This window comes from Neoarius graeffei, chromosome 26 (assembly GCF_027579695.1).
Source record: "Neoarius graeffei isolate fNeoGra1 chromosome 26, fNeoGra1.pri, whole genome shotgun sequence".
Lineage (NCBI taxonomy): Eukaryota > Metazoa > Chordata > Actinopteri > Siluriformes > Ariidae > Neoarius > Neoarius graeffei.
In genome coordinates this window covers 42,447,692-42,467,860 of record NC_083594.1, presented here as the reverse complement: position 1 = coordinate 42,467,860, position 20,169 = coordinate 42,447,692, and the positions used below count along the sequence as shown (strand labels likewise).

The following is a 20,169-nucleotide window of genomic DNA, read 5'->3' as shown; positions in this document are numbered from 1 at the left end:
CTCGAAATTAATCTAAATTGGAATGATCTGGCGATCTGGCTGCTGTGTAAACGGTTTTCAAAATGGCGGCGCTGACACTTCACGTTTGAAGTCTCGCACAAGTCTCGTGAAGATCGCGTGGATAAGCGACGCCTGCTGTGGACCAAACGAACTACATTCAACATGGCTAAAAACCGAAAAGGCCGATAAGTGTAATATAATATGCCAATACGAGTCACGATATGAGGTTACTAAAACCGAAAACGTAATTGAATAACACGTTAATTAAAAAATAAAGCAAGTTTAAAAATGACTTCAGTTCCCCTTTAACTATTGGATGAAATGGTCTGTATCGGTTTGGGGGCATGGCTTTGCAAAGTGACCCGAAAAGAAGAAATTGCACTTGCTTGAATTTTGAGATTTAAGACAGCTCGCTTTTGTGTCAAAATCGCTGAAGGCCAAAATCACTTCCAATTTGACTTAAATGGCATTGCTAACGCACTGGTCTTGCTTACAGCCACCGAGCATGATTAGTCAGAGTGAGGAACTTGGTGCCTGAGCAGAGGCTTGTTTATCTCAGAACGGAAGCTGTGAAACTGTGGTCCACTTCCTATTATAACCCGAAGACCTGACATGCTCACATCATGCCAAATGTGTTGAATTAGAATTCAGTACAATCTGACTGCAGCAACTGCGTGACATCTACGCTCTCTTGCTCTCGCCTGACACGTAATCTCTTTCCCTCCTGTTTCTGCACAGACACTAATGTACCGCAGTGTACAAATAACGCAAGTCTCTCTCTCTGTCCTCCTCCCACACATGCACTCTCTCCTCTTTCATTACTGGGTCAAGCATTGAGTAGGAGAAGCTATCACTCTTGATCATCTGCACGCCTGCTATCCCTCATCTAAGACGTTATACCATCAAAGCCACTCACAAACACACGCCAAACCAAATGCTGTAGTATAGAGCTAATTACGCCGTGCGTTTACGATGCATTGCCACTGCACCAAAGCAACTTGGCCATCACATGCTCCACAGAACAGGCAAGGGTGTGATTTGGGGTACCAACTGCTAGTTTCATAAATGATTTTATACTCGGCAAAGCCAGCAGCAAAGCAGTATGTGACGGATGGTTGTAGGGAGACTAACAAAAATGCCTGCGAGTCCAGGATCATTTGCATAACCTCTCATTACAGTATAAAATGAAGCTAAAGGAGAGCTGAAGTCATTTTAAAAACTTGCTTTATTTCTTAATTAACGTGTTATTCAATTACGTTTTCGGTTTTAGTAACCTTATATCGTGACTCGTATTGGCAACTAATTGCAATTAAATATTATACTTATCGGCCTGTTCGGTTTTTAGCCATGTTGAATTGAGTTCGTTTGGTCCACGTCGCTTATCTGGCGATCTTCACGAGACGTGTGCGAGACTTTGAAACATCAAGTGTCAGCCAGGTGTCAGTGCCGCCATTTTGAAAACTGCTTTCCAAAAAAATATTGCGCAAAAACGAGTTTAAATGACGATTACTGCCTACTTTCTTCAAACTTTCCTGATTGCTCTCAAAACAAACAAAACTTCCGGCTTCCAGCATTCGAAAGAGAGAGCACGCGGCTTTTGACAACATTGGCAGATGTTGGTCGCTTTGATTTCCGCTGTACGTTTTACTTCCGTCCTACGATGTCTCGCACAGGTCTCAACAAATCTCGTTTACGGCTGTCGCTTTGACATACGGACTGATATATTACATAGTGTATTTCAAACACTCATAACTTGCTATAGAAGTGACAAAATAGCGATCAAAAATGCATTCCTATATTTAATAAAATGAGATAAATTGCCTTCAGTTCTCCTTTAAGGGGCTGTATGCCATGCTTCATCGTGCGAAATCTGTAATTTCTATAAACATCCTCCAGTTTTACTGCTTGAAGTCATCGATCTGAAGTCAGTTCTCTTCAACGTGTCTGAATGTACGGCTCGTTCGATCCCAAAGCTCTGCACATAGTGATTCTTTATACAGTATTTGTGTACTTTTCCCTATTCAAATGTTAACAACTGGCTGTAACGACAATGTTTCAGCCGGCAGGGGCGGGGCTTATCTAATTGTTTGTAGAAGTCTGTTTGTTCTGCACAATGCTTTCTGTTTGAGCAGCGGGTTAGCTTTAAGGTTTGGCGTCCAACATGAATTATACGTCCATCGGAGAAAATTTAAGGAATATTTGCATATGCTCCGGTGAATGAATGAATGAATGAATGATGGGTACAATGCTACTGGAACTATTATACAGCATAGGGTTGTAGGGTCCTTTTTTTTTCTTTGGTGATGCTGGTCAAATTCCAAATATTGCACAAATTATGATAAGGTATTGATCTACGATTAGCTTTGAGAGGGAAAAGAAACCCTTCAACCAAGGTCTAAAGATGAAATCTGATCTGAAGATACGGTTACACGACCAGTTCAACAACAATAACCTCAATTCTAACCTGGCAACCTGAACGACACAGACAACACCATCTTAGCAACCAGTCCGACAAAACCCACATCCTGGCAGCCCAAACAACGCAAGATCTTTCTGTTCTATTGATTATAAGAGTAGACCTCGTCGACAACATGTTTTTTTATGCCTAACCCAGTCCTTGGCTATCTAAATTGGTCACACACTGTGATGAATAATTCATAGTATGAACAAGGATCTTTTCAAACCTGACACTACTGAGGCTGAGGTAAGCCTGGTGAAGGAAAATTCAGAGGGTTGGCCTGATACAGGTGTCCACTTAACCCGAGAATATAATACCTATAAATGTGCAATACAATTTTTCCACATGGCAATACAACACCAAACCAAGGATTCATTTTAATATTCAAATTTTAACTTTCGATATAAGATAGAAAGTAAATAAGCTGGATATGCAACTCCATTGTCAAGCGATATGCCAGCTGCCTGGGCGTGCTATTCATCTCACTGTAGCATCTTAAACAAATAAATTAGTCTCAAACTGAATTGAGCTTACATAAGTGTTTATACATTTTGGGGAAACGTGGTCCAATGGGAAAACACAACAGTCCAAAGAATTTAGGGTGTGTCACGAGACCAGGAGATGATTTAAAACCGAATATATTTCTACAGAGAAGCATATTCATGCTAAAAGATAATAAGGAAATGGTGATAAGGTGTGTTATCAACTCTTCAGCCCACCCCGGCACCCCGGTTGCCGAAATTCCCCGCCATAGCAGCTTCAGAGCACAAGAAACAGGTTTAAGAAGTGACACTATTTCACTATGAACCTTCCATATGAAGGTTTAACAGACAATCCAAGGTTTGTACATTACTGAGAGAAAAAAAAAAGAAGTGCAACATATGCTATTTACGCAAGCAAGCTGTCAAACTGCTGTTGTCACAATTAGCATATTTCACTGACACAAAGGAAACACTGGGGGGGGGGGGACTTCCCCAACTTCGAGGTTTCATTTGGGTAAAACAGTTTTTGTTCTCATGTTAAACTTTCCACCATCAACGTTTTTCCAACATGAAGTACGTCAAAACCATCGTTTGAAAAACACCCCTGAAATAAAATCAACAAACCAAATCCACTTTTTTTTAATTTAAGGATGCAAACTAAAACGGAGTATTGAGTCATCATTGGCGCAACTTGAGAAACTTCAAGACGACAACCTCATTTCCGCAATACACGACTGTCATCTAAGAATAAGAAGTTTCCGTGATGTCCAAAACCATACACTCGTTGCTCTTCTTCCCTTTTCCCCAGCATTACCTTTTCCCGTTGCTTTGCCTGTGCTTGGCGAAGGAAGGTGGTCTTGGCGGTGAAGAAGATGGAATCATCGTTCTCCTCATCCAGGCTGCAGTAGCCGCTGCTCATGCTATTGCTACCGGTCATTTGCGGGGCCTCCAGCGGCCCCTGGCACCCCTGGCTCCAGGCAGTGCAAGAAGTCGAGATACGACAACGAGATAAGGAACTGCTTCAGAACTCCTGGACTCCGTCGAAGGGAGAGATGGAAATCCGAGAGCAGGAGAGTTGAGATATCGGAGTACTTCTGCGTATCACTGTTGGAGGTTGCGGAAGGAGACCGACCTCAGTTCCTCTTTCTGGCAGGTCAGCAAGACAAGATCTCATTGGAAATGAGAAGAAGTGGCCTTTTCAGCTCGGTCTTTGAAATTTCAAAATCCACAGCCACTCGGATCACTGCTCGTCAATCAGCTGAGAAATGGAAGGAAGATGAAGATATGTCGCTGCGATGAAGTGAAGTGCTCATGCAGCTTTGCTGTCACATGCGAACATTGCTGCACAAGCTGGGGTTGATAACTGAAACCCTAGCGAGTCTACAGATGATGCAGTTCTGTGTTGAGTGTGCTTCTAGTGGGTAGAGCAGTCAAAGCTGGGAATCAACCTGCTTACTGCCTTCCTGCCTGCTTTACACAGACAGAGCAGAGCTGACGTATTACTCCCTCCCTCTCTCTCTCTCTCTCTCTCTCTTTCTCTCTACGCCTTGCTCTACCATCAGTGGTTGAGTCTGCTCCCTCCCTGTCTCTCTTCCTGCATGCAACTGCTCAACCATAGCCACTTCCTCTTAACGAAGAAACACAGGCACAGACTGAGAGACAAAAAGAAACACAGATACAAACCCCACACACCATCCAATCCGCACGTGGTCCTATTTAACATAACAGCCAATATGCAAAGTCCTGGGTGTCAGGAAGGACAGCAAATATGTCTGAATTTCAAGTGTTGATAAATGGAAGTAAGCTTTAATGGCTGCGTAAAAAGAGCACACTTCATTATAACAAGCATTCGAAAAAGCCACGGGTCGAATTAAAAGGCTTCATAATGTATGATCTATTGTTATGGTTTGCATTATTAATTAATTCCAATGCTCTTTGGTTTGAAGAGCTTACAATAATACAGTACTGACACATATATAGTATACCTAGTTTACATAACTGAATAAATTATGATGGACATAACAGATCACAAGTGCAATAAAAATATTGTGAAAAATGTATCAAATACTGATCACGCTTTGTATTAGGCAGCATTTATTAAAGGTAGACTGCCTTTTTTTTTGTTCAGTGGACCGAAAGCTACTGAATTCGAATCACAGACTTCCAATTTTATTAGTTTTTTAAAAATAGAACAAGTAATACATTTAGAGGGGCGGCACGGTGGTGTAGTGGTTAGCGCTGTCGCCTCACAGCAAGAAGGTCCAGGTTCGAGCCCCGAGGCTGGCGAGAGCCTTTCTGTGCGGAGTTTGCATGTTCTCCCCGTGTCCGCGTGGGTTTCCTCCGGGTGCTCCGGTTTCCCCCACAGTCCAAAGACATGCAGGTTAGGTTAACTGGTGACTCTAAATTGACCGTGAGTGTGAATGGTTGTCTGTGTCTATGTGTCAGCCTTGTGATGACCTGGCGACTTGTCCACAGTGTACCCCGCCTTTCGCCCGTAGTTAGCTGGGATAGGCTCCAGCTTGCCTGCAACCCTGTAGAAGGATAAAGCGGCTAGAGATAATGAGATGAGATGAGAATAAATTCAGAGCCACGTGGCCCTAAATTCTCTGCTATTTTTTTCCTGCTTCACCATGACGCAATGCAAGATACTACGTCATGCAGCACGTGGTGGGCTTTCCCCCGGTCGCGCAAGGCATCGTGGGATACAAATTTGAAACAGGAGAGAAAAATGAAGGACGTGAGTGTGTGAATGAAATGTGAAAGACCGACTACAGTAACGGAAAGTGAGAAGAAAAGACGTTATATGCGAAGGAAAGGAAACGCAGGACCAAACTAATTATTAGCGGTCAGCGAGCACCTCGGTGTGATCAGCTGTTCGTTTAGCGACAGGATGATGGAACTGTCAGTGCATGGTCAAGGTAAACCTGTAGATGGCAGTAATGCAACACTGGATGCCAGCTGCCGTAAAACCCAAAAGAAGAAGAAGCAAGCAAACCTGAGCATGCGCACACGGACTTCCTCTGTCTGCGTGACTGCGCAAAGCGAGCGATTTCATGCACATTATTTGCTCGGGAATCCCCTCAAATTGAATAACTTCCCATCAACAGAATGGCCTATTTTTTTGTTTTTTTTTTAGATATTGCAGAAATAAACATGTATCACGATGATCAAACTTCAGACGGAATTAAATTTCACCGATTTTATGAAATCGAAAGGCCTTCTAGCTTTAAATATTTGTGGAAAAAGTCCGCAGTGCCAGAGCTTTAAGTTTTCCACCATGGTCCAGAGGACTTACTATTTCTTTTGAAATAACAGGAATAAACCACTTTGGGACAGAGGAAGATTTGGAACTTCATGTCATCACTTCATTGTTGATTATTTTCCAACAACAGCATACCCCGTTACGTTTTCTTCTTATTTCCTTGTCCAGCACTATTGCCAGGTCGGGGTCCCTGCGGACCCTATTGATCCACATGTCACATTAATTGGAGCATAGTTTTACACCAGATGCCCGTCCTGCCACAACCTACACACACACACACACACACACACACACATACATTCACACTTATGGGCAATTTAGAGCCACCAATTAGCCTAACTGCATGTACTTGGACTGTAAGGGAAACCAGAGCACCTGGAGAACATGCAAACTCCACACACAAAGGCCCCTGTCAGCCACTAGGCTCGAACCCAGAACCTTCTTGCTGTGAGGCCCCTGGAAATGCCAGTAGCGCGACATGGTGGTGAAGTGGTTAGCACTGTTGCCTCACAGCAAGAAGGTTCTGGGTTTGAGCCCAGTGGCTGATGGGGGCCTTTTTGTGTTGAGTTTGCATGTTCTCTGTGTGGGTTTTCTCTAGTTTCCCCACAGTCCAACGACATGCAGGTTAGGCTAATTGGTGGCTCTAAATTGACCGTAGGTGTGAATGTGAGTGTGAATGGTTGTTTGGCTCTGTGTCAGCCCTGTGATAACCTGGCGACTTGTCCAGGATGCACCCCGCCTCTCGCCCATAGTCAGCTGGGATAGGCTCCAGCTTGCCTGCGACACTACACAGGATAAGTGGTTATGGATAATGGATGGATGGATGGACGGATGGAGTGCTATGATTTCAGCAAATTAATCTGCTTTATTGACATACAGACCAAAACTGTAAAGAGTTGTCTTCCTGAAAGAGTTGAATTCACCATAATTTCTCTGTGCTCCATAAGAGATTAGATCCAATAATGGTATTTCCTCATCCTTTGACTTTCGAACATTAAAACCGCAATTTTATCCTCCAGACTGCTCCTCGTTTTTAACGATTTGTAACACTCTGAAAAAAGGATGGGTATTTGTCAGATGATGGACACCCGTCCACACCAAACCATTCCATGAATGAAAGTGAAATGCAAAGGTTTTAATCCTAACAGTTTACAATAATAAAACCTAGACATCTGCAGGTCATGGATTACATGACTGTTGACCTCACTTCAGGCCCAGCAGGCACCCGTGGTGTTAACCTTTAACCCTGACCTTGAGTAGTTAAGACCAGCTGAGTACAGCATAATGTGAGAGTTCTTCTTAACGGCAATCTGGGTGTCATCCAGCATGGCTCATTATTTTCCTCATACCCTGGAGATAATGTATATCACTCCATACTGGAAAAAGCATCACCATTATCCTGGCTTTACTTGCCCATATGCAGACTTGCGTTGTCCACTATCCACTCTATGAACTATATTTTACTGAGTGTGATGAAAAGCCCTAGTTAAAAAAAAGAGAGATAAAGTGATGACCTTTTTCAGCCAAACCACTTTCGATTTCCCATGTCACCGCTTTACTCAATTTTCATTGAGCGACAGTTAAAGCTTTGGAGACAGGCCAGTATTCTTGTGTGTTCTGTCAACGCAGCAAAAAGTCTTGCCTCCTTGTATCCCAAAGCCGACTATAAATGCTGCTGGTTGATTTTGTCTGCATGTGTCTGGAGATAAAAAAAAAAGAGAGAGAGATACCGTTTCAATAAATGCAGACAAATGACCCGAAGCCAAAGCCTTCTGTTATATTATCATAATCAATGAGATGGTTGATGGGAAGAAGATGGAGGACACGAAGATTGCTTTCCTGGGGGTTTGGTTATTGACTGGCCCAAAGATGAGGATCCCTGCTCTGCATGGCATCGATACACCGTAGTAGAGCTGGAGGAAATATTGGAGGGTCTTTCTGCAAATTGCTGTGAAGGAAGATAATCAATCTCATGAAAAGCTGGGCAGAATTGCTCTTCGATAGGAAAACACCCAAGACCTGCAAGGTTATGAGATCGGCTGCATAGAACGGAGAGTTCACCAGCCAGAGTTGCATCGTGATGAAGACTTCATGCCCATTTGTTATGACCAGATATGGGAATTGAATTGAAAAAATGTCACAGCAGTAACAGCATCTTATTGTACAATGTTACACACTTGAGTGTAACTTAGAATAAATCCAGATCCCCAGCTGTTGGCCAGATTCTGAGGTTGCCTTTTTTTGAGCTTCATGACCACACAGGACCCAACACGCGGCGTTCCAGCATGACAACTGTAGGGTGTGTAAGACCCGCGTGTGTGGGTGTGTAGGACTAAAATAACAAGCATGAGTGACTGGCAAAATTATCGGACCTCACGTCCGTAGAAAATATTTGGAACAGCAGCTGAAACGCTACCAAAAACTTGAGCTGAAGGGCACACATGGTCAGCAGAAGATGGTTAAAATTGTCAGGAGGTCTTAAGACACTGGTGACCTGGCAGGACGCGCACCAAGTTATTTCGCTTAAAGTGAATAAGACAAAGGAAAAAAAAGATTATTATCATGCTACCAAGCAAGTCATGAAGACTGAAGACTGTGTGAAATTCACCGCAAGTCCTCCATACAAGTCCCAATAAATGGGCTGTTACTATAGAAACAGTAACGTATAAGAACGGACACATGACTGCCTATAAATTGCCTTGTAGCCAGCACTACTGTCAGAGCTACTGGGGGCTTTCTGGTTTGGACAGGTTTTTGCCAGTGACACTCAGTATCCAGTCTCTCATGATAGACTCTTCTTACACACTGATGTTAAATGCAGCGTCAGATCCTTTACATGATCTGTGTTTCATACCCCTCTTTGCTAACCAGGACACCTCATGCTGCTTGCTTTTTCTTTGTGTTTAATAATGCACAGAGGCTCTAATTTCTTCCTCTGCCAATCGTATGCTAAGCTCCAAGCTACGCAAGACACTAGTTTGCAAAGCTGCTCTCCGTGCACTGTCAGATCTTACTAATTGTTCCTATATTGGGTATACCTGCGTAAAAAACAATTACAGCTAAAAACGATAGAACGTGTATTCTGAGGAACAAAGAGTACATGTATATGTTCCCATGCATTCATAAACTACGTTTACTGTGGAATGGATACTTATTTACAGGATGCTAAGACATATTTGCCACGCAGAATAACACTTAGCATAACAGTTAGCATGTCAGTAATATGGAAAGGAGGTCAGCAGGTTGCTAGTGTGTTTAGAACAAAACAGACCTCTCTCGGTCTCTCTAGTCCCGTGCACTAGCTGAGATACTCACGCAGTGTGTTTTATTTGATTTGTTGCTGTGTGATCTAAATTTAAATGGCTGAGTTCTCCCACTGTTTTACTTAGCTTAGCCAGCGAGGCATGTTAGGATCTCCTGTAACTGGCTCGCTTTGTTGTTGCATGTCTTAGCTAGCCATTCAAAATGTCCAAAAGCAGGCTTGTAGTAGAGGTCTGCGCGGGACAGAATTTTCAGTCCCGCTCCCACCCGCTCCCGCAAAGAATTATGATTTTCAGTCCCGCTCCCGCCTGCCATATTTTGTCCCGCTCCCACCCGCAAATCCCGCATGATGCAGACGTTCGCGTTATTTCTCACGAAAGTTCTTGTCATTGGCTTGGGGAATTAAACGTGCTGAGCTTAGCTGAGCTCTCCACTGACCGATCCTTCACCTAGCGCACGTAGCGAGGGTGCGCGTTGCCAGGCGGCATGCGCAGCTGAGGCTTTACAGAGATACCCATTGTGAGCTTCACTAGAGGAGCTCTGCTCTTCTGCCATGATCGGAGATCTCAAACACGGAAGAGCGGAAAGGAATCGGAAACGTACGCTAGATTAGACCACATCCGCAAATTTAGGCATCTTAAAATGTTTTTATTAATGCCAAAAAAAATATCCAGCACAAATTATATATGATAGACATAAATTAATAATTTATAAATTTTATTTTAAACACGTTTTTAGTTAGCGGGACTGCAGCTTATCACCTCTCCCGCCCGCTCCCGCATTGTGCACTCCCCCTCCCGCCCGTGCCCGCAATGAGCTTTCAAAATTTGTCCTGCGCCGCACTGCTTTGCGTCGGGTCCCGCGGGACTCCCACGGGAGTGCAGGGCTCTAGCTTGTAGTACTCGAGTCTGACTCGTGACTTGACTTGGACTTGAGCACTGATGACTTGGACTTGTGCATTAACTGCATTCCGACTCATAAATTGGAGATGAGGACTTGGCTTTTTTCTTTATTTTTGTAACATGCCATAATAATTTGGTTTAAGATACTTATATTTATATCTACATTAATTTTTATACTAATTCCGTGCAAGAGAATGCACACTGACCTGTTCATATGCCATGTTCAGGAACAAACTAACGTTAATGGTGCTAAAATGCCTGGAGAGAACGCGCCTAGGATTGTCCACTTTGTTTATACAGACTTCTCGTGCGGTGGGGAAAAATGCACTGCTCTTTGTTCCATATGTAGAAGAACTATCGAGGAGACGACGGGGACGACCTCGAACTTCAATCGTCGTTTGGCGAGACTCCACCCAGAGAAGGAAGTGACACGCTATGTTCATTGCTCTGTTGATAGCGGGGCTTGCTTGCTGAGCGATGAACTAGCTCGTGTTAACCCTCTCTCATGTTATTTGCCCTGTTGATAGTGGGCGGGGCTCGTGTCGGACTTGACTCGAAATTTTCTTTAATGACTTGGACTTGACTCGGACTCGAACACCGGGGACTCGAGACTGGACTCGGACTCGAGGTTTCGTGGCTCGACTCCAACACTGTCCAAAAGAAAGTTGAGCGTTGCACATTCTTATGAAATGAATTTCAACACTAAATGGCTCACTTTATTTCCTGTGCTCACCAAGGACACAAAGATCTCAAATGTCACAGCAATATTGAGGAGTGCTGAAAGGAAAAGAAAGCCATCGTCGGAATGGCTTCATTACGAACTTTGGGAATTTTTTTTCCCCCTCACAAAACACGTTGCCGTTACGAGACAAAAGTGACCAAGACAGATATCAGAGATTTTATTTTGAAAGTTTCTTGTGGAACATACAGTAATTTCTAATCGTGCCTGCAAAGCTGTAAAAACAACTTTACGGACTAACTGGACTGCTATAATAATGACGTTCACATTAAAACATGTTAATACATGAATGTATAGGTAAATATACTGTATACACTCACTGGCCACTTTATTAGGTACACCTGTATACCTGCTGTTTGATGCGGTTCTCTAATCAGCCGATCCCTTGACAGCAGCACGATGCATCAAATCATGCAGATACAAATCGAGAGCTTCAGTTAATGTTCACTTCAAACACCAGAATGGGAAAAAAAAATTGTGATCTCAAAGTGTGACTTTCTTTCACTGTGACCTCTCTGTGACTGGTTCGAGCTTTTTTGCCAGGAAGGCTATAGCAACTCTTTACAACCGTGGTGAGCAGAAAAGCATCTCAGCATGCAACAGTAGAAAACCACATTGGGTTCCACTCCTGCCAGCCAAGAACAGGAATCTTAGAATCAAGAACAAGTTCCTATTAAAGTGGCTGGTGATTGTGTAGAATATTTGTAGAGCTTTGCCATCTTTAGTAGCTTTTCTCAAATCTCGTTGGAAATTTCGAAGTTTTCTGAAGAGCTTTAATCTTTGATCTGTCTGTTACAACCTGTGCTTGTAATACCAAGTACGTCAGCAAATCGGATCAAACGATAAAATAAAATGGATCTGGTAGCGATACAGAATTTCAAGTACACACTGGCTCCAACCCTAACCCCTCGATGTATCATGATATCGTTCAACCCGGGTGTATGGAATCAATTTTGTGCCAAAATGTTCATACAATACTTTTGAAATATCAAACAAAAACGACAAATCCAAATACAAAAAAACAAAAAAAAGTCAATTTTTTTAGACTGGCAAACAAATTATTCGTGTAATCGTGCAAAATATCAGTCTATTACTCTTCAGAAACCTTTTATTTTTGTTCCGCGTCTTTCTCGGTTTTGTTTGACGTAATTTATTTTGGTTGCGATTCCAGCTTTCTCGTTTGCGCTCCCTGACTTTTTGCTTGCAGTTTTGGCACAAACTTCACATGTGGGTGGGCTGTCCAGGAATGCATTCCCATTGGCTAACTTGTGTTTGACTGACAGCTACGCTCAGCCATTCCCTACTCGGATTCTGGCGGACTGTTTGACGAGTGACCGATCCATTGACGGTAAACAAGGATGGAGTGGACTTCAGTGGCGACTATGATATTGAATTTACACTTTGTTGAATTAATTCAGTATCATAGTCGCCACTGAAGTCCACTCGATCCTTGTTTACCGTCAATGGATCGGTCACTCGTCAAACAGTCCGCCAGAATCCGAGTAGGGAATGGCTGAGCATAGCTGTCGGTCAAACACAAGTTAGCCAATGGGAATGCATTCCTGGACAGCCCACCCACACGTGAAGTTTGTGCCAAAATCTCATCTCATCTCATTATCTCTAGCCGCTTTATCCTTCTACAGGGTCGCAGGCAAGCTGGAGCCTATCCCAGCTGACTACGGGCGAAAGGCGGGGTACACCCTGGACAAGTCGCCAGGTCATCACAGGGCTGACACATAGACACAGACAACCATTCACACTCACATTCACACCTACGCTCAATTTAGAGTCACCAGTTAACCTAACCTGCATGTCTTTGGACTGTGGGGGAAACCGGAGCACCCGGAGGAAACCCACGCGGACACGGGGAGAACATGCAAACTCCGCACAGAAAGGCCCTCGCCGGCCCCGGGGCTCGAACCCAGGACCTTCTTGCTGTGAGGCGACAGCGCTAACCACTACACCACCGTGCCGCCCTGTGCCAAAATTGCAAGCAAAAAATCAGGGAGCGCAAACGAGAAAGCTGGAATCGCAACCAAAATAAATTACGTCAGACAAAACCGAGAAAGACGCGGAACAAAAATAAAAGGCTTCTGAAGAGTAATAGACTGATATTTTGCACGATTACACGAATAATTTGTTTGCCTGTCTAAAAAAATTGACTTTTTTTTGTTTTTTTGTATTTGGATTTGTCGTTTTTGTTTGATATTTCAAAAGTATTGTATGAACATTTTGGCACAAAATTGATTCCATACGGGCAAACAGTAATACAAAGACATTAGAAACTCTCTCTGTGAAAGAAAGGCACAGAGAAAGCATATGAAGTCGTGCTGCATGTCCAAGAAGATTGCTCTAATTCTCGGAATCCCTTGTGAATTAGAATACAAACAGGAAGTCGAGACTCTAGAAAGCTAAGAGCTTCGATAAGCATCAGCACCGATGCACATTCACAGAAACACAGAGATTAAAAACAAGTAGCTGCTGAAGCTTCTGCTTTGCTGGAACACCTCTAAGATTTACGAAATATACATGCATTCGTACACACACAAAAGTGTGCATGTTACAGTGGACACGTTCACGTTTGCAGTTTCTATGCCTGAGACAGGAAGAAGGAAGTCGAATTCGAAAAGGTGTGGGTATTTTTGCGAAAATAGACACAGATTAAAAAGGAAAGGAAGTGACGGGGCTGTTCAGTAGTTTATCAGAGTTCTACAGGTTCCATAAATAAAAGGCACAAAACTCCGTCACAGAGTTTGAAGTTCGGGGAATATGCTGGATTTTATAATGAACATAGTGGCTTGGAGTGTGTCAGAGGTTATGGGTGCCAAAACTAAATGCTAATAGTAATGGTTAAAAAGGTAGAAGAGTGAGTGCAGAACTAAAGGATGGAATATTGGGCTCGGATGATGGCGTGATGAGGGGAAGACACTTTCCGAGAACATCATGTAACCTCTCATCTCTCTCATTATCTCTAACTGCTTTATCCTTCTACAGGGTTGCAGGCAAGCTGGAGCCTATCCCAGCTGACTACGGGTGAAAGGCGGGGTACACCCTGGACAAGTCGCCAGGTCATCACAGGGCTGACACATAGACACAGACAACCATTCACACTCACATTCACACCTACGGTCAATTTAGAGTCACCAGTTAACCTAACCTGCATGTCTTTGGACTGTGGGGGAAACCGGAGCACCCGGAGGAAACCCACGCGGACACGGGGAGAACATGCAAACTCCGCACAGAAAGGCCCTCGCCGGCCACGGGGCTCGAACACGGACCTTCTTGCTGTGAGGCGACAGCGCTAACCACTACACCACCGTGCCGCCCATCATGTAACCTTTTCCAAAGAAATATAAAATGACAGGGAAAGAGAGAAAGGGTGAGAGGAGATACTGAAGGGATGTGACACTGCAGAGATGCACAGTGGGGGAAATACAGAGCAGAGGATTTTTTTTTTTTGATGATTTCAAGAATAAACAGGCCAGTAATTGTCTTACACTGTTGTATGTCTTACACTTATTCAATATACTCACGTTCGTAAAATGGAGATACTGTATAATCCATTCCGCTGTCATAATTTTAGCATGATAACTCAATCTCATTGCAGTTAGCGGCACTTCTATCTAATTATATCACACAGCAGTAAAGCACTTTATAGTTCCATGGTGTGTTTTGTCTCTGAAACAGCTTTATTTTGAGCCTGAGAGCTGATCTCAGGCTTGGAGTACTCGAGTCCGACTTGTGCCCTAATTTTAAGGACTTGTGACTCGAGCACTGATAACTCGGACTCGTGCATTAACTGCATTCGGACTCATAAATTGGAGACGAGGACTTGGATTTTTTTGTTATTTTTTTGTAACATGCCATAATAATTTGGGATGAGATATTTATATCGACATTAATTTTTACACTAATTTCGTGCAAGAGTGTCACACCTGTGCGCCTTGGCGTGTGCATCAGATAGACTCTTGGGTGCGCTATGGACAGCGCGCGTGCCAAGCGGACTCTCGCACCGTAAACGACTCGCACCTGCACAGGATTAAGGCACAATCAGCGTGGCTATATAAAAACTGTGAAAACACACTTACTTTGCGAAGTATTGAGTTGCATTGCTGACATATTACCGAGTCTTATCTCCTTGTTTGGTTTCCTGATGCCTGATTTCCTGTTTCTCGTCTTTGATTCTGCCGAGTGTACGCTAGCCTGTTTGTGCCTCGCTCGATCTATTACCCGTTTCACTGTTTTACAATTTTGCCTGCCGTTCTGGATTGTCTACCTGTCTTCACTTGTATGAATAAACACACCTTCTGCACTTACATCCATCTCCCAACCATCTCTGACAGAATACTTCACACTCCCTGATAAAGAGAACGCACATTCACCTGTTCATACACTACCGTTCAAAAGTTTAAGTTTAGGGTCACCCAGACAATTTTGTGTTTTCCATGAAAAGTCACACTTTTATTTACCACCATAAGTTGTAAAATGAATAGAAAATATAGTCGAGACATTTTTCTGGCCATTTTGAGCATTTAATCGACCCCACAAATGTGATGCTCCAGAAACTCAATCTGCTCAAAGGAAGGTCAGTTTTATAGCTTCTCTAAAGAGCTCAACTGTTTTCAGCTGTGCTAACATGATTGTACAAGGGTTTTCTAATCATCCATTAGCCTTCTGAGGCAATGAGCAAACACATTGTACCATTAGAACACTGGAGTGAGAGTTGCTGGAAATGGGCCTCTATACACCTATGTACGGTAGATATTGCACCAAAAACCAGACATTTGCAGCTAGAATAGTCATTTACCACATTAGCAATGTATAGAGTGGATTTCTGATTAGTTTAAAGTGATCTTCATTGAAAAGAACAGTGCTTTTCTTTCAAAAATAAGGACATTTCAAAGTGACCCCAAACTTTTGAACGGTAGTGTACGTCATGTTCAGGAACGAGCTAATGTTAACGGCGCTAAAACAGCCACCGTCAAACGGTGCGGTTGGAGTCTTGTTCTCGGATTCGACTCGAAATTTTCTTTAATGACTTGGACTTGACTCGGACTTGAACACTGGGGACTCGAGGTTTAGTGACTCGACTACAACATTGGCTGATCTTAAGGTGCACACTGGTCCACATGATTTAATAAAACCTTTGCTGTAATTAAGTTGTCCTGGACCTTCATTTCAATGTCCTTTAACTAGCTGGTCTCTTTCATGTCATGACTGGCAGTGGGAAAGCATTAGCTCTACCTCTGAAAGCTATGACACAATGGCTTTCATTCTGGAAAGCATGTGGAGAACACAAAGCCTCTCTGCACTAATCGAGTTACTCCTTTAGGTAATATGTCGCATGCTTTGTAATGAAGGTCTGTGATGCAAAATGCAGTATTCGCTTTTACAACACCATACAAAGAAGGAGGCATTTATACATAAATTTGTCATTATACGTACACTCTCCAGCCACCTTATTAGGAACACCCACACACCTGCTGTTTTCTGCAGTTCTCTAATCAGCCGATCCCTTGATAGCAGCACGATGCACAAAATCATGCAGATACAAATCAAGAGCTTCAGTTAATGCTCACTTCAAACATCAGAACGGGAAAAATTGTGATCTCACAGTGTGACTTTCTTTCTTTCCCTGTGGCATGGGTGTCGGTTTGAGCCAGATGGACTGGTTTATTTGAGTATTTCAGAAACTGCTGATCTCCTGGGGTTTTCACACACAACAGTCTCTAGAGTTGACACAGCATGGTGTGAAAGATAAAAAACATTGAGTTGAGTGAGCGACAGGTCTGTGGGTGGAAACAAACGCCTTGTTGATAAGACAGGTCAGAAGAAAACGGCCAGATTGGTTTGAGGGTTTTTTTCGCTAGGAAGGATATTGCAACTCTTTACAATCATGGTGAGCAGAAAAGCATCTCAGCATACAACAGCAGAAGACCACATCGAGTTCCGCTCCTGCAGCCAAGAACAGGAATCTTAGAATCCTAGTAAAGTGGCTGGTGAGTGTATAAAGCAGTTGACATGGCCTAATGGTTAGAAAAGCAGCTTTGGGACCAAAAGGTTGCTGGTTCAAGTCCTTGGACCAGCTGGAATATCTGAAGTGCCCTTGAGCAAGGCATCTAACCCCTAACTGCTCTCCAGGCTGATCTGGGTATGTTGTACATCGCTCTGGCTTAGATCCATCCATAAGCACTTATCCTGTGCAGGGTCATGGGCAAGCTGGAGCCTATCCCAGCTGACTATGGGTGAGGGGCAGGGTACACCCTGGACAAGTCACCAGGTCATCACAGGGCTGACACAGATACCCCTTTTCCACCAAATCAGTTCCAGGGCTGGTTCGGGGCCAGTGCTGGTGCTGGTTCACAACTCGTTCAACTTGCGAGCCAGCTGAGAACCAGTTTGCTTTTCCATAGCTCGCGGTGCTAAGGGAAGCCACGTCATTACGTCACTACATTTGCATAAACCTTGGTGCGAACATCGAAGCAAAAACAACACGGAAGAAGCAGCAGCAGCAACAACAACAACAATAATGGATGACTTTGCGTTTGTACAGCTGCTGCTTCTCGTCGCTTAAAAATGTCGATCTTTCGCGGTCTTGTTATTGTTGTTGGTCTTAACAACTCCGCCCCCCTGCTGACGTAAGCGGTTCTTTCCTCTGGCCCAGCAAAGAGTTGGTGCTAGGGCTGTGCTCACAGCTCGCGATACTCGATCATGAGCGATTTTCGAGGGTACGATACGATATCGTTTACTCACTTGAAAATCGAAAATCCCATATATGACATATTTCATGCATATCTCCCGGTTCTGTAGCAGGTTGTCATCAATTTTCACTTGATTTAAAGCATGTTTCATGCCAGAAATCGACGGAAATTCATGCTTGCAACCTGTTCCAACCAAAAACGTTTTTATTTACAAATGGCGCTTCCAGTTACTCAGGGCATGCGCACTAGAAATTAGGCGCTCTGCTTCAATGCGCTCTGCTACAGACGCTGCAAGCCGCTAATTACGTCCCCCATGTCTCCATGGCCTCGTCTCGAGACTCATTGATTGAATAATTTTGGTGCCAAACGTATTCGTGCCCTCTGCTTACAATACATTAAAGGCATCGTTTAACTCGATATATATGGTACGATATCGTAAGCAACTGATGGCAAACGAGCACAGCCCTAGTTGGTGCTAGCCTGGAACCGGTTTTTCTGGCCCCAGAGCCAGTTCTTTGTCAGTGGAAACAGAAAACCTGGTTCCAAACTAAGCACTGGCCCCGAACCAGCCCTGGAACTGCTTTGGTGGAAAAGGGGCAAGAGAGACAAACAACCATTCACACTCACGGTCAATTTAGAGCCATCAATTAACCTAACCTGCATGTCTTTGGGGGAAACCAGAGCACCCGGAGGGAAAACATGCAAACTCCATACAGAAAAGCTCTTGTCCGCTCAAACCCAGAACCTCTTGCTGTGAGGCAACAGTGCTAACCACTACACCACCTGCTCTGGATTACAGCATCTGCTAAATACCATGAATGTAATGGGTAAATGAAGGTATTTCTATAAGTTTACCTTCGTTGGAGGTGCTGTAGAATATGTCCTGCAGGGGGAGTCGGTAGGCGTTTCCTCTTTTTGCCTGTTTGCCTGGTTACAGTCAAGCTGAACATGGTTCTCGCACTGCAGGTGACAAGTGTAACTGCAGTCTGGTGGATAGACACACAAACAACACATCAGTAACAGAAAAAAAACCCCACTGATCAAGAGAACCAACAGATTTTAGATTGCATAGTTCAAGACATGAAAACACAGCGGATGACAGAAAATGTCTTCTCGTGTAGCCATGTCAGTGTTTTTTCACTGTTTGTTTGGGAGTATCAGGTGACCCATGAAGTCACCGTGATCTTTCTTACACTGATGAGAGACTATAACCCCAGAGTCTTGATTTAGTGAGTAATAGCACTTGTGGTACGTCTGACTTTATAAGTTGACTTCTCTGGGTTGTGCAACTATATATCACATGCTGGTGATATTAAGACTAAAAATATACAGTAATCACATACAGTAACTACTCATGTAATTGCAAAAATCATTTTAATCTTGCATATAGCGCCCCCTTGTGGATGTACTATATATACACACAGTACTTTGCAAAAACTTTCACGTGCATCAATGAGAATGGGGATGAGAGTGTAGTGAAGATGCAAGGAGTAGACGTAAAGAAAGTTGGTGAATTCAAGTACCTGGGGGTCAACTGTGCAGGAAAATGGGGGCTGCGATAGTGAGGTGAGAAAGAGAGTGCAGGCAGGGTGGAGCAGTTGGAGAAGGATTTCGGGAGCCATTTGTGATAGGAAAGTCCCAGCAAAAGTGAAAGGTAAGCTGTATAAGACAGTAGTGAGACCAGGTGTGATGTATGGATTGGAGACCGTACGCTTAACAAAGACACAGGAGGCAAAGTTGGAGGTGGCGGAGTTGAGGATGTTAAGGTTTGCGATGGGAGGTTGGACAGGATAAGGAACGAGCACATCAGAGGGACAGCACATGTGGAAAGCTTGGGAATGAAGCTAAGAGAGATGAGACTGAGATGGTATGGGCACATCCTGAGAAGAGATGCAGAGCATGTTGGAAGGGGAATGTTGAGGATGGAGCTGCGAGGCAAACGAAAATGAGGAAGGCCAAAGAGGAGATACATGGATGTGGTGAAGGAGGACATGGAAGTGGCAGGTGTGGTAGAGAAGGATGCGGAAGACAGGGAGCAATGGAGACGAAAGATCCGCTGTGGCGACCCCTAATCAGGAGCAGCCAGAAGAAGAAGAAGACTTTGCAAAAACTCTGAGGCACCCTATTTTTTTCATACAAACTTTGTTATAGATTTCTATTTTATGACTTCTACATTATGTTCGTTTTCCAGCAAAAAATTAAATATTACAGGAAAAAATGGTTTGTATCTGAGCAGCATATTACATAGTACAGCACATTTCAGATTAAAAAAAGAAAACATAATGAAGGCTACTGGGCTTTGGTGCAAAATGAAGAAGCGAGTGTGACAGTCAAAGTGTCCAGAAGAACTGTGGCTGGTTCTGT

At 43.6% G+C, this 20,169-nt stretch overlaps 1 protein-coding gene across 2 annotated transcripts in view; it reads right to left on the bottom strand.

The window, feature by feature from the left end:
- The window catches only part of rassf5 (Ras association domain family member 5), a 112,928-nt gene that overhangs the window by 37,265 nt on the left and 55,494 nt on the right, over window positions 1-20,169 (bottom strand). The window contains exon 2 of one of the 2 annotated variants that reach the window (XM_060910564.1): window positions 18,661-18,791. In XM_060910564.1, coding sequence (XP_060766547.1) covers window positions 18,661-18,791 — 131 coding nt within the window. Of the gene's footprint in view, window positions 1-3,754; window positions 4,428-18,660; window positions 18,792-20,169 lie in introns of those variants that run through there. The other variant, XM_060910565.1, reaches the window with a different exon arrangement.